The sequence below is a fragment of the Ochotona curzoniae genome, unplaced genomic scaffold, assembly GCF_017591425.1.
Source record: "Ochotona curzoniae isolate NIBS_2020 unplaced genomic scaffold, NIBS_Ocur_1.0 contig_908, whole genome shotgun sequence".
NCBI classification, from domain to species: Eukaryota; Metazoa; Chordata; class Mammalia; order Lagomorpha; family Ochotonidae; genus Ochotona; species Ochotona curzoniae.
This window is the reverse complement of record NW_024466607.1, coordinates 17,161,427-17,175,802: the sequence shown is the minus strand read 5'-3', so window position 1 is coordinate 17,175,802 and position 14,376 is coordinate 17,161,427. Positions and strand designations below refer to the sequence as shown.

Genomic DNA, 14,376 nt, shown 5'->3' with positions numbered 1-14,376 from the left:
GGTGTCCAGAGTCACAAATGGCCTCACACACATAGCCACACACCTGGCCACTCTGTTCAGAGGCCCAACAGGGAGTCACAGGAAGTTGCAGAATCCCATTGTTCCAGGAGACATACAAGGACAGCCCTAGTAAGCTTGGCCAGCACATCATCACACACAGTGTCCCCCACACAGCTGAGCTGTGCAGGGCCACAGGGCTTGATGCTTCACCCGCACCTCTACCATGCCAGCTACCCCTGCCCAAGTATGGCCTTGCTCCCAGGATGTGACATCACCACCCTTCCCCCACCTGCACCCCTGGTAGAGTTAGGGCTATCTTGAACCTGACTGTCACTCTGTCTGCCATCTCCTCCTTCGTGATCTAGCTGGCCCAGTAACCTTGTAGACCCCCCATTCTCACAGAAGGACTCAACTGCCCAGAGACTGACCAGAGAAGGGCCCTGGGGCCGCTGTGATACAGTTGTGAGATCATAATCTCCTTTTTCCTTTCTGAAAAAGCTGGCTTTTCCACCTGTTCATGAGTGCATGACCTTGGGGATTCCCAGCCTTTCCTCTCACATGGGCACAGCTGTAATTCTGTGACCCCTCCAGCACTTCCTAGGCCATGTGGTTCCTGAGTCTTGACTGGAACGCTGTGGCCAGATTCCTCTCACTAATCATTGGCGGTCCAAGGGAACTTTCCTTGGGAGCAAAGGAGAGCCTGACAATCTCCCATGCCTCAAAGGGGACCCCCAAGCAGGTCTGCAAGGCCACAGGTATGACTTCCAGTTTGAGCACAGTTTAGTTCTGCTGGACTGACCTCAGGGTTGCAACCCACGCCTTCTGTAAGCAGCTCCTTATCTCTGCCTTGAGGGTGGTTCTGGGGCAAAAAATCTGCAACACAGCCTAAGGTTCCAGCAGGACCCTAACTCCAAACACCAGAGGTGACTGTTATTCCAGGAAGTCCATGACACTTGGGCCCTGCTCTCTCCCCTGCTTGTTCCAGGCCTCCCCTTGGAGGACAGCAAAGGGGGTCAGTGCCCCGCCAGAAACTGCAGCAAAGTCAAGGGGTTTGTAAATCACCTAAGTCAAATAAGGGCCCCATTAGGAGATTCCTGCCACAAAAAGACCAGAGCTTCCAGGGTCACTTAATGCCAGGTGTAGTGTAGGTGCCCAGAGAAAAGAACCAACGTGGTAGCTTAGCAGCTAAAGTCCTTGCCTTGCACACACCGCGATCCCATATGGATGCTGGTTCTAATCCCAGTACCCAACTTCCCATCCAGCTCCCTGATTGTGCCTGGAAAGGCAACAGAGGATGGCTCAAAGCCTTGGGACCCTGAACCCACAGAAGAAGCTCCTGGCTCTTGACTTTGGCTTGACTTAGCTCTGGCTGTTGCAGCCACTGTGGGAGTGAATCATCAGATGGAAGATCTTCCTCTCTGTCTCTTCTCCTCTCTGTATATCTGACTTTGTAATAAAAGTAAAATAAACCTTACAAAAAAAAAAAAAAAAGAATCCGCAATGCACCAGAAACAGCAATCTCACGTGACATACTCTCTGAAAGTAAACCATCCACTGTCAGTCAGGTCAATAACAAAGTACACAATGTCATCCTCCTGGCCTGGACAAAGATGAAGTGGCTTCTTTTTGTGGATTTTGGCAGAATCTTTCACAGGCCCTGTGAATTCAAAGTGTTTCACAATGTGTGTGAGGGGGCCAGCAGCCTGTGTCACAGCTGTCTACTGTGTGGGGAAGGTGAGGGTTGGAGTGTTCAAAGTCCTAGTCATGGTGGCCGGCCACTGTGGCACCCCCAGGGAGGTTTCCTTCCCACACAGATCTCTGTGACCCAGCCCAAGGTTGCTAGTTAAGCAGAGCCCAAGGAGTTGGGTTCATGCAGGGTTTCCAGGGTTACCATCTGGGGTCACCTATGGAAAAATGACTGCTCTGGCCTGGGAATGCTGGAGTGCTTTCAAAGCCGAACTGCATGGGATGCACAGCAGCAAGCACCACCTCTCCCTACCCCCCAAAGCTCCGTCTTCCTCAAAATAGCAGCCAAGTCTTCCCAGGTGTGTGCCAGAGGCACCTGCCTGGCTAACCCTCCATCTAGGTAGTCTCCAACACAGACCCTTGCAGCTGTGTCTCTACCCAAGCCTTGGACCCTTGCCTTCCCAAGAAGTCTTTGCACCACCAGCCCCTGTCCTGCCAGCCACCAGCCTCCCTCTACAGTTGTGAACATAAATTTGGAGTGCCTTCTTGGCATCTGCCAACTCCATGAGGCCAGGGCTTCACTCCTGGGTGTGTGTGTATATTTGGGGTATTGTCACAGGCGGGGAGTTGAGGGGTGCAGGGCTCCTTCAGGCCAGAGCCACCAGGATCCTGACATAGGAGGAAGCCAAGAGGAAGTTCCTATTCTGAGTGTGGTGCTCCAGGGAGGCTGCAGGGAGGGAGGTGTCCAGGCCAGGGCACTGGGGAGTGGCCCTTTGGGCAGTGCTGCGGGCTGGGTCACTGGCTCCACCAGCCTTATCTTTGAGGCCTAAGCAGAGCACTGCATGTTCCTGATGTGGTGCCCAGAGGTCATTGCAGTTGGCATGAACTCAGCTGCCAACGGTGACCCCAAAGAGTTCTCAGTGTGTCCTGCGGCAGGATCCAAAGCTTCTGTGCTGGGCACAAACAAGGGTCAGGACAGTCCATCTCGCTTCACCTTTCTGGCCTGGGCTGGGGGTAACACCCATGGGCAAATTGGGCAGAGTGGGGCAGGTTCAATTTGGGGCTGTGTGAACCCCCCTAGAAACATGGACATACTGGGGAGGGGTGGAGGAACACAGATCCACTCTGAGATTAGCTCCTTTTGGGGGAGTGGGTCCTGTAAGCCTCTGTATCCTGAGTCTTCCTTTACCATGGCAGTGCTGGCTGAAGCCCATGGCCCTCTCCCTGGTGCCAAGGCCAAGGACATGAGCAACCTTAGGCTTCAGGGACTGTGTGAATTTGCATGTGATGTCAGTGGTGGCCTTGCACAAGAAGTCCAAGGCAGTTTCTGACGATTCTGTGCTTTGATTTTGGCAGGCCACTGCCAGGATGTGCTGAGCCCCTCTTGGTTGGGCAGGTGGGCTGAGCCTCCCGAGCCAGCTGTCCCTGCCCTTCTGGGTTGTGACTATGTCAGGGGAGGGGGCTTTGCTTCCCAAGCCATGTGTTTCTGCCAGAGAACACCCCCAAGGCACAGGTGTGGATGTGGAACATGCAGGCCAGTCCATCACACTGCCCACAACTCCCCACCTGTCCTAACATTTTATGCTACTCTGTACTGAGTGTTAACTGGGATTCCACTCTTTCTTTTTGGGAATTTTGGCCCCCATAGTGTGGTGCTTCCCAAGTGTCCTAACTATGTCCCTGTGCACACATCCCCCTCCCTACCTGGGCTTTTACCAGAATGCCTCCTCAAGTCCTTCAGACTCCCTGCTCCCAGTCCGTCTTACCCTAGCTCCTTAGCATGGTCTCTGCTGCCCTGGGCACCTTCCTTAGTTCATTTCCCACACTCCCTCCACTTTCCCTTACAACTCCTCATTGTCCAGTGGCCAACAGACTCTGTCACTAAGACCTGCTGGCTCCCCCTTGTTCCCTAGGGCCCCCTTCAGCCATGTCCCAAAGTTCCTGAACTTAAACCTGACCAAGACAGTAACCATCCCTTAAGAGGAAAAATACCAGGTACGCACCCCCTCCAGCCTCTGGCTAGTCACCTGTCACAGACAGTTTTGTACAATCTGCCAACTTCTGTCTGTCTTCAAAACCTCCAGCAGCTTGGCCACTGGCCCTTACTGTAGGGCATCCCCTAAAGGGGAGCTGGCGGAGCCTCTCCTGACACCCCCAGTTGCCTTCACTCCCTACTGCCTATAGGGTAGAGGTTGCATTGCCCTTCCTTCCCCAGCTACAGCCTGTGGAGAGCAAGGATCAGCAGAGCAGGCTCTGTGTCTCCCACACAGTCAGGCCTTCCCTGCTCATGGACCCACACTAGATTTTGATGCCTAGTCCAAGGTCAAGTGTTGAACTGCCCAGAGTAGGTGCGTGGCTACATTTGGCATACGCCTGGTCAGCCTGGTCCAGGGCAGAAAGGAGGGCAAGACCAGAATGTGCTTGATGTCAGGCTGACCTTTCTAGAATCCTGGGCCCAGGCAGCATGGCAGGGGACCCCAGCATGTTCCCAAAGCATGGATACATGGTGGGACAGCTGGGGCTGAAGCTTAGGCCAGTTCCTTTTACTTGCCATTTTTTTAAAGATTTTATTTATTTTTATTGCAAAGTCAGATATACAGAGAGGAGGAGAGACAGAAAGGAAGATCCTCCATCTGATGGTTCACTCTCCAAGTGACTGCAACAGCTGGTGCTGTGCTGATCTGCAGCCAGGAGCCCGGAGCTCTTCTGGGTCTCCCACACGGGCGCAGGGTCCCAAGTCTTTGGGCTGTCCTCAACTGCTTTCCCAGGCCACAAGCAGGGAGCTGGATGGGAAGTGGGGCTGCCAGGATTAGAACTGGCGCCCATATGGGATCCAAACGCGTTCAAGGCGAGGACCTTAGCCACTAGGCCACTGTGCCGGGCCCCTACTTGCCATTTTTAAAGAGAAGATATATTTATGTTTTTATTTGAAAGGCAGACACAGAATGGGAGAAACAGGGATGAAGGGAGGGAGGAAGGGAAAGAGATTTTCTACCAGTTGGGTCACTTCCTAAACAGCTGGAGCAGCCAGAGCTGAGCCAGGCCAGAGCTAGGAACCAAGAACTCAACCCCAGCCCAGGTATCTGAGCCATTTTTACTGCCCTGAACATCAGTAGTGGACCTAGCCCCCTGTGAGGTAAGCCACCAGATAACCCTTCATCGTGGCTGCTTTTTCTTCCCTGTCTTCCTGGCGTTGCTCAAAACTGCCCCCCAATAAAAGAGTGCCTGTTGAAGTTGTTTTCAGGATTGGCTTCTGGAGGAATCAAAACTAAGACATGCAGGCCCTGGGCACCTGCACAGAGCTTCTTATGGACACATACACCTGCCACCACTTTACAGATCCAAGGGTGCACATCCAGACACCCTCAGACCCAGGTACAAACAGGCTTGCACACAGGAGCATAGCACAGACACAAAGACACAGCGATGCCTGACGTGCACACACAGTAGTGCCCCTAAGGGTGCAGCCACACAGGCTGACACAGGCACAGCCGGCTGGGTGCACACCCCACCCATTCTGTAGATCCAGGAGGGAACCTGAATGAAGTCAGAGAAACCTCCCTGCGGAAGTGCCTCAGCTGAAGTAAGACCTGGCCCCAAGGAACTATGGGAGGGGATTCTGGCCTGAGACCACCAGAGCAGCTTGAGCTCTGTGGGGTCCAGAGGGGGAGGTAGCCACTCCTTGTTCACACAGACTAGGAGGGCATTTGGACAAAGGTTAGATAGGGAACGAGATGTCTCTCGTGGGGTCTGTACACATCAGACTCCAGGTGCTGGAACTACAGCACAAACCAGGAAGAAGGGCAGATAGGTCTGGTTCATGAGTTGGTCTTTTTCTTTTTAAAGGTTTATTTATTTTTATTGACAAGTCAGATATACAGAGAGGAGCAGAGAGAGCAAGATCTTCTGTCTGATAATTCACTCCCACAGTGGCCACGATAGCTGGAGCTGTATCAGTCTGAAGTCAGGAGCCAGGAACCTCTTCCAGGTCTCCCACGCAGGTGCAGGGGCCCAAGGATTTGGGCTGTTCTCAACTACTCTCCAGGCCACAAGCAGGGGGCTTGATGGGAAGTGGGGTTGCCGGGATTAGAACCATCGCGCATATGGGATCCTGGTGAGTGCAAGGTGAGGACTTTAGCTGCTAGGCTACTGCGCCAGGCCCCATGAGGTGGTCTTAATGAGATGGGCAAGTAAGACCAGACCACAGGGGCAGCAAGGCCAGAGCTAGTGGGCAAGAGGAGCCATTGATGGCTATAGAGTGAGGGAGCCCAGGACCAGCGAGACTCACAGGTGCAATCACCACCCCCCTCAATCTCTCCACCACTTTTTCCTCCTCCAGTTTGGTTCCCTTCTATCTGGAACTAGGTTTGGCCTTGCCCTGCCAGCTCCTGTGGCCCAATGCTGTGGCCCAGGAGCAAGGAATGACTCATTACACGGAAGTCTCTGTCACCTGGGCGAGCCTCTCTGCTCTTTGTAGCTGGGCTTAGAGGGTACAGCCACGAAGGATCAGGGGACAGGAGCCCTGCCCCCGCTCCCCCGACTGTCTGTCACAGTGCAGGAAACCAGGAGGCTCTTCCACTTCCCATTTCCCTTCTAGTGGCCAACATGCTTTCTCTTCCTATCCCCAGATGACTCTGCCCTGCCAACAGAGGGACAGCGTGGTACTGGGCTGGGAACCCAGAGTGAACACTACTGAGCCCCACTTGCTTGGAGGCCTGGATTTCCTTGCTTCCCTGGGGCAAGTACCTACCTCCTCTGTTGAGCCACGCACATGCCTAGAGTTCCAAGAACAGGCACACAGCTCCAGGGCACACACACACTGGAGGAACTGAATGGCTTCCTGACCACCCACACAGGCCCTTGGAGTTAGACTAGCATCTCCACTATCCTGACATACACACACTTAAGCTAGGCAGCTGGCACAGGGGAAAGAGCAGCCACAGCTACCACTGACAGGACACCATGTCCCCATCTGTACCCCATGTCCTCACCAGGAGACCAAGCACCAAGGTCACAGAGCCAGTCCAACTTGGGACTGGACAAGCCAATACAGCAGCTGCTGGACGCATGTAGCCATTTACATGTAAATGTAATGAATTGTAGAATCTACCCTACACTTGCTGTGATCACAGTGACCACAGCAGACAGTGCCAATAAACTGTTTCCACCATGGTAAAAACGCTCTGTAAATGTTGGGCCGGAGCCATAGTTTTCAGCCCCAGTAGCCGATTACACTTGGCTGAGAAGTGTCTTAGAGCCCTGCCACTCAGCCTTCACCTGCAGAGGTTCCAAACTGCACCTGGGGCTGAGGATGGCTGCCCTGAAGCTCTGTGTGCTGTATTACCAGGGTGGGAGGGTGCTCAGCCTGGAGCTGAGGCCTTGTGCGATGGGGTGCTCCCTGGCCCTTCATGTCTGCTCTGTCCTCATACTTTAAGGAAACTTGTCCTAGGGTTCTGGGGCCCACTGAAACCCCTATTTCCCAGGCACTGCATGGCAGCTCCCAGCTCCCATTACACCAGTACTGTCTGGCAGGTGGAAAGACAGGCCTGTGCTAGATGCTTAGCCAGAGGGAGTTCCCAATGTCCCCACGAGCATGGGCCTTTCACCAGAGTGTCCATCGCTGTCCAGCAGAGGGGCAGGGCTGGCTGAGGCTGTGTGTTCACATCTCCGTGGAGCGCTCCTCACCCTGGGTGTGATCTGCACTTAGAAGAGGCTGACATGTGGGTATGCCACACCCACTGTGGGTACCAGCAAGACCAAGAATTGCTGGAAGACTCCCTGGAGAGGGAGTCACTCCCACCCTAGAGGGGAGCCTGGTGCATAGGCCCGAGATCTCTTCTGATGTCTCCCAGCCCCAGGAGGGGCCACTGGGCTACTTTGAGATCAGTCCTCATTAGGGGTAGAACAATCTGGCCTTCCCCTCATCCTACCATTTTTGCCCTGTGCCTAAGACACTCTGAGTTCTTGAATTCAGTCCTGAACTAGACCTTGGCCCAGGCTGTTCCCTGTATCCAAGTTGCTATTCCTTCTCTCTCCTGTCTATGTCTGGGCCCCATTCATGCTTCAAGGCTCACATGTCCTTGCTCCCTTATAAACAGCTTTCCCTAATCACCCTCACCCCACCCCCACCACTCCAGCTGAGAGCCAGCTCTGCCCATCACAGACCCAAACACCATGTACGATGGACGGCTATTCGGTAATTATTCAGCAAATATTTATGGTACCACCACCCTGAGTCCCTGCTGGGGGCAGGAGTACAGTCCTGTCTGTTCCCAGGAGCTTCTCTTGGGGACAACTCCTACACGTCCGATAGTAATAAGTCAGTGGAGAAACAGAGGGGGAGGGGTGGGTGACATTTTTAAAGGGGTGGGGGTTAGGGAAAGTTACAGAGGAGGTGACATAAGTACCCAGTCCTGTTGGAAGGAAGTGATACATCAAGTTACGTGGACACTGGCCTAACAGCCAGTGCAGCAGTCCTGAGATGGGAGTGTGGCTGGTAACAGCGAGGAGGCAAGGCTGGCTGGGCAGAGAAAGCAAGCTGGGTGGAGTGGGCAGAGAGAGGTGCTAAGCAGATGGCTGGGCCAGAGGATGCAAGAAGTCACATGCTTTCTGAGTAAGTGACAGCTCAACTTCAGGCTCTGGCGTGAATTAAAAACTCACGGCACCTTCCCTCCCCCATTGTGGTAGGCATATTATTGGGACTGCTTTATGATTGAGAGCATGGAGGTTGCAAGAGGCGGGTCCCTCCTGCTAGCTCACCTGGGTTTGGAGGTGGCAAGGGGCAGGGCTTACACACATCTGCAGACCTGCCTGACCCTGGAAAGTCCTGAGCTGTCCAATGGCAGGTACAAGGCTGGCTGACTGGTGAAATTCATGGGGATTTCCAGGGGCAGGCTGGTGGGTGTGACCCCTGTCTTTCCCTCCCCTTTCTGTCCCACCCAGGAATAGCTTTGGGCAGTGGGTGGGAAAGTGGTGGCAAGAGGAGGGACTCTTGCAGGGGGACTTGCCTGTGGACTTCCGTGCTGGGACAGGGACCTCCTGCCATGGGGAAGTTTGGAACCAAGTTTCTCTCTAGCTTCCTGACTACAGTTCTTCCAACACTAAACTTTACAGGCAGAGCTGGAAACCAATAGAATGAAAATGGCACAGGGCAGGGGGCCTGCCCAGGCAAGCAGGGAAGGCACGGATTATGGCTAGGCTGCCTGGGCTAGCAGCAGGTTCTGGGTCATCTGGGCCGTGGTGGCAGAGTTGACATTTAAAAATATACATATATTTATTTATTTTTATTGGAAAGGCAGATATATTGAGAGGAGATAGAAAGATCCTCCATCTGCTGGTTCACTCCCTAAGTGGTCACAATGGCGAGAGCTGAGTTGATCCGAAGCCAGGATCCAGGACTTTCTGGGTCTCCCACATGGGTGCAGGGTTCCAATGCTTTGGGCTGTCCTTGACTGCTTTCCCAGGCCACAAGCATGGACCTGGATAGGAAGTGGGGCAGCCGGGACGTGATAGGAAACTTTATGGGATCCCAGCAAGGATTTAGTCACTAAGGTATTGTGCTGGGCTGAGAGTTGACATCTGTGATGAAAAAACAAAAACAAAAAACAAGTAAGGAGAATGGCATCTCCTGTGTGGCAAACAGGGACAGAAGCCAGCCAGTGGGGTCTGGGCAGACTTGGGAGCATGAGCAAAACCTCCCTTTCCTTGTCACAAACTTGACTTGTGAAAAGCATATCATATGGGGCCCGGTGTGGTGGCCTAGCAGCTAAAGTCCTCGCCTTGAACACTCTGGGATCCTAAATGGGCGCCAGTTCTAATCCCAGCAGCTCCACTTCCCATCCAGCTCCCTGCTTGTGGCCTGGGAAAGCAGTGGCGGAAGGCCCAAAGCCTTGGGACCCTGCATTGCACCCGCGTGGGAGACCTAGAGGAAGTTCCTGGCTCCCAGTTTCGGATTGGCACAACACCAGCCATTTGGGTCATTTGGGGAGTGAATCATTGGATGGAAGATCTTCCTCTGTCTCTTCTCCCCTCTACATATCTGATTTTCCAATAAAAATCAAATAAGTCTTAAAAAAAAAAAAAAGAAAAGCATATTATGGAAGAAGTTTCTCTAAACTCAGTTTTCTATAGGCCAGGGTATCCAATAAACTAAAACCACCTGACAACAACAAAAGACAGGGTTTTCTGCTGTTATGCATTCTTTTTTTTTTTTTTTTTTAAAGTAAAAAGATACCTGAAAGGAAAGGAACACAAAGAGAAGGGGGGTGGGAGGGAGGCGGGGAGAGAGAAGAGGGATCCTTTCCATGTGCTGACTCATTCCCCAAATAACCACAGCCAAGTTTGAGCCAGGGTGAAACCTGGAGCCAGGAACTCCATCCAGGTCTCCTAGATGGTGACAGGCACCTGAACACTTGAGCCATCCTCTGCTGCTTTTCCAAGCTCATTAGCAGGGAGCTGGATGGGAAGTGGAACAGTCAGGACATGAACCAGAGCCCACATGGGAAACCAGCACCATAGGCGGTAGCTTAACATACTACACCACAGTAAGGGCCCATCATCTATTCAATGCCCACTCTCACCTCCAATGTGTGCCTGGCAGGCAAGAAAATAACCCAGTAAAATGTGAACGTTAGTGGAAAGTTTTGAAAATTGTCCTTGGAACACTATTCAAACTTCAGCCTGAACAATTTGCTTCAAGATTTTTGGTGTCTAAATTAGCCCAACCGTTTCTTTCTTTCTTTCTTTCTTTCTTTCTTTTTTTTAAATTTTCTGGTTTTGGCCCAAACGTTTCTAACACAAAGGAACGAGCTCTATACTAAGTCCCAGAGGAGAAGGGATTAAACATATCCCCTTTCCTGTACCTGGTCTTGGGGCGTTCCAGGTCGGAGTGCCAGTTCCTTTCTTCTAACTGGTTTCTGGACTTATGGAACTTACTGTGGATTTCAGACCCAGGGACACAGAGTCTCACGTTTCGGGAGGCCATAACTTCAGAGCGTGGCCAGATCCTAATTAGGGCTGGAGTCCGACAAGTTGGAGAGATGACAAAGAAAGTTCCTGAATCTTGCAAAACATCCGGTTCGAACCAGCTGCACTAGTGAGGCAGAAGGAAAGAACCAGGAACAACCTAAGGAGAGTCCCAAATGGCCTCGCTTTCACAAGTATAACTTCTAGTAGTGTCTCGGCGTGAAGGCAGCTCAAAGCGCCGGACACGCACACACAGCTAACTCCGTTGTCGCGATTTTTAGCGACTCGCATTCTTTCAAATCGATCTGAGTCTGAAGTGCGTTCGGAGGAGCGAACCCTTTAGTGTTCCACAGGAGTGAGTCACTGGCTCTCAAGCGGGTCTCCAGCAAAAACCCAGCAGCGAATCAGGTGTTTTAAAGCAACACAGATACAGGCACACATTCGTCGTCCGCTTCCGGGATTCTTGGGCCCGCGCCGGGAGTAGCCAACGCCACTCGCCCTCCCGAGGCATCTCGGGAAATGTGTTTTCACCATTCTCCACGCTCGAGTGTGTGGGGCGGTTTGGAACTACACTTCCCAGAAGGCCGCGCTCTCCCTTACGTCACCGGGTGAGGGCCGGTAGGGAGAGCCCCTCATCCTGGGCTTTTTTAATTTCTCAAGAGGAACGGGTGGCGGCGGAGAGAGGCCTTTCGTGGCAGCGTCTGGAGGTGCCCTGGTCTGGTCTAGCTGGGCGCGGAGCCGGGGCTCCGATATTACAGCTCTTGCTCCGGCAGAGGGTCAAACTACCCAGGGGCTTCCCCTTTAACTGCGGTGGGCGGGGCGCAGCGTCGCGCCCCGCGTTGCTATTGGCGGCGGTTAGGGGCGCGGAAACTGAACCGGCTGCAACGGCCTCGGCTTCTGGCTGCGGCTTCTCGGGCGGCGGCGGCGCTGCCGGCCGTGCCATGGCCGCGCCCAGCCTGGTAAGTCCTAGCCAGCGGCCGCCAGGTCCTTAGTCTCCACTCTCGGCCGATGGACACCTAGTCGGACGAAGGGACAGCTGCGAGAGAGGCTCCGGGTTCCAGGACCAGCTTGCGCAGCCTCAGTTTACCATCTTTGCAGGCGTCGCTGGAGGGAGGGGTGACTTGTGCGAGGCTTGTGGGGCGAACAGAATCCCAGGAGCCAGGGTTTGCATCTGGGTGAGGCCCGCCTCCTGTGTGATGTGGGACCGGTCCCGGTGCTGAGTGGGGTGGCTGGATGGTCTTGTTGAAGGCACGTCGTGTCTCATCGGGTAGGCATACCTGCAATATGGCCTTGGCCGGGCCATACCCCTCCAGAGCCCAAACAGTCTTTGAATGGGCTGGGTAGTAGCCCGGGGTCCCTTAGGAGTCTGAAGACTCAGTAGAGGGCCCAGGCTAGGATGCAGGCTTTTGACTTTTTCTCATCCGGTTGCTGTTAATCTAGCAACCGGATCACCCAGGTGTTAAGGACCCAAGAATTTGGGCCACCATCTGCTGCCTTCCGAGGCCCATTAGCAGGAGCTGGATTGGGAAGCAAATCAGCCTGTGATCGGCAATAGGATGCCAGCATTGCAAGCGAGGATTTAATGTGCCCTGCCACAACACCGGCTCCTGTTTGATATAGTTTTAATACTTTGGACATTTATTTGGAATTAATGCATCTTTTGCTAGGGTTTCCTGTCTGCAGGATCACACCTTGAGCTGTTTTAGCCCTTCATCTCTGCTGCAGGATGGATCTCTGCCTTGTGGCAGCCCCTTACTCACCCAGACTTCTCACACTGTCCCTGACTCTCCCCCAGGAGGACCCCTCGCTGGAGAGGCATTTTAAGGGCCACCGAGATGCAGTTACCTGTGTGGACTTCAACCTCAACACGAAGCAGCTGGGTAAGAGGAGGCATCCTGTCCCAGACAGGAGTGAGATTCTGAGCTCCTACCTGGGACATCTGGTGTTGGGGGATTAGTGGGCAGAGCACAACGGATATGCAGCTGCTGCGGACACACCTGCCTGCTGCTTCCTCCTGCCAGCCCTCTAGATCCTACCAGAGTGTGAGGCTCCTGGCGGGTTGGGGTCCTGTTGGGTCCCCCAGCCCTGGAGGGTGAGCTTGGGCTTTTCTTTGAATATCATAGCCATCTCTTGGAAACAGGGGCCGTTTCCCTTGAGTCTTTTTTTTTTTTTTTAAAGATTTAAAAAAATTATTTGAGGGCTCAGCGTGGTGGCCTAGTGGCTAAAGTCCTCGCATTGAATGCACTGGGATCCCATATGACGTCAGTTCATGTCCTGTCTGCTCCACTTCCCATTTAGCTCTCTGCTTGTGGCCTGGGAAAGCAGTAGAGGACAGCCCAAAGCCTTGGGACCCTGTACCCATGTGGGAGACCTAGAGGAAATTCCTGGTTCCTGGCTTCAGATTGGCACAGTACCTATAATTGTGGTCACTTGGTGGGGAGTGAATCATCAGATGGAAGATCTTCCTCTCCTTCTCTCCTCCTCTGTATATATCTGACTTTGCAAAAATAAATAAATAAATAAATAAATAAAATAAAAAATAAAAAAGAAGATCTTTTAAAAAAAAGGTTTACCACAAATAAAATGTCACATTTAAAAAAATTATTTGAAAGGCAGAGTTGGGGAAAATGGAGAAAGCGAGCAAGTTGTGTATTTGTTGGTTTTCTTCCCAAATGCCTCTAATAGCCAGGACTGGGCCAGGCTGCAACCAGGAGCCCAGGGCTCCATTGAGGTCTCCCACATGGTGGCAGAACCTTAGGCACTCAAAGTACTGAGCCATTTTTCGCTGCCTCCCAGGATGCATTAGCAGGAAGCTAGATTGGAAGCAGAGGAACTGGCACTCAAAACTGGCACTTGCATATGGGATGCAGATATCCCAAATGGTGGCTTAACCTGCTGTGCCTAAATGCCCGTCCCTGCTTGAGACCTGATGGGTCCTGTTGCCTCTTGCTATTAAGCTGAGCCGGACCTTCCTTCGCTGCCTCAGTGCTCCCTCTCTTGCTTGATCACATTGGAGTTTTTGTTTTTTTCTTAAGATTTATTTATTGTTATCGGAAAGGCAGATATACAGAGAGGCGGAGAGATAGAAAGGAAGATCTGTCTGTTGATTTATTCCCCACACAGCTGCAACGACCAAAACTGAGCTGATCAGGAGCCCAGAGCCTCTTCTGGCTCGCTCACATGGGTGCAGGCTCACAAAGCCATGCAGGGAGCTGGAAGGGAAGTTGAGCAGCTGGGATATGAACTGGCGTCCACATGGGATCCTGGTGCATACAAGGCAAGGACTTTAGCCACTAAGCTACCATGCTGGGTCCCATGTGTGTCTCTGACACAGCAGCTTTCCTGTTCCCATAGTTGAGGCTCACCCCTTTATCCTATTGTGAAGGTTCCCTGCCACAGGCTGCATAGTTACAAATTAAGGGAATGAAAGTAACTTTGGTTTGTTTTGTGGACCTCCTTGTGGCCTTCTCCATGCTAAAAGGCTCATTGAGTAGCCTGGCTCTATAGCACTTGGGGGACTCAGTCTCAAGTACCCTAAACCGTGTATCTGTGAGGCCATCTAAGCCTGTGTGGGGCCAAGGTTTCTAGAGATCTGGATTGTAGCCAAGGTCTGGCATGTGAAGGGACCCCTTCCGTCTGTGTCCTGTGTGAGCCTGCTACTGGGAGAACCGTGACTACAGGCTTACCAGCTCCCTGTGGCAGCCGCCTGTCTGTGGGTGCTGGGCA

At 52.9% G+C, this 14,376-nt stretch overlaps 2 protein-coding genes across 3 annotated transcripts in view; one reads left to right on the top strand and one right to left on the bottom strand.

Annotated features, from left to right (window-relative positions):
* ALAS1 (5'-aminolevulinate synthase 1) overlaps positions 1-11,113 on the bottom strand; it is a 34,791-nt gene extending 23,678 nt beyond the window's left edge. Inside the window, exon 1 of the mRNA XM_040994582.1 lies at positions 10,548-11,113. Coding sequence (XP_040850516.1) covers positions 10,548-10,669 — 122 coding nt within the window. The 5' untranslated portion in view covers positions 10,670-11,113. The remainder of the gene's footprint in view (positions 1-10,547) is intronic.
* A 297-nt stretch (positions 11,114-11,410) lies between these two features.
* The window catches only part of POC1A (POC1 centriolar protein A), a 60,891-nt gene continuing 57,925 nt past the window's right edge, over positions 11,411-14,376 (top strand). The window contains exons 1-2 of one of the 2 annotated variants that reach the window (XM_040994581.1): positions 11,411-11,609; positions 12,446-12,530. In XM_040994581.1, the coding sequence (XP_040850515.1) occupies positions 11,592-11,609; positions 12,446-12,530 (103 nt within the window). In that variant the 5' untranslated portion in view covers positions 11,411-11,591. Of the gene's footprint in view, positions 11,610-12,257; positions 12,531-14,376 lie in introns of those variants that run through there. The other variant, XM_040994580.1, reaches the window with a different exon arrangement.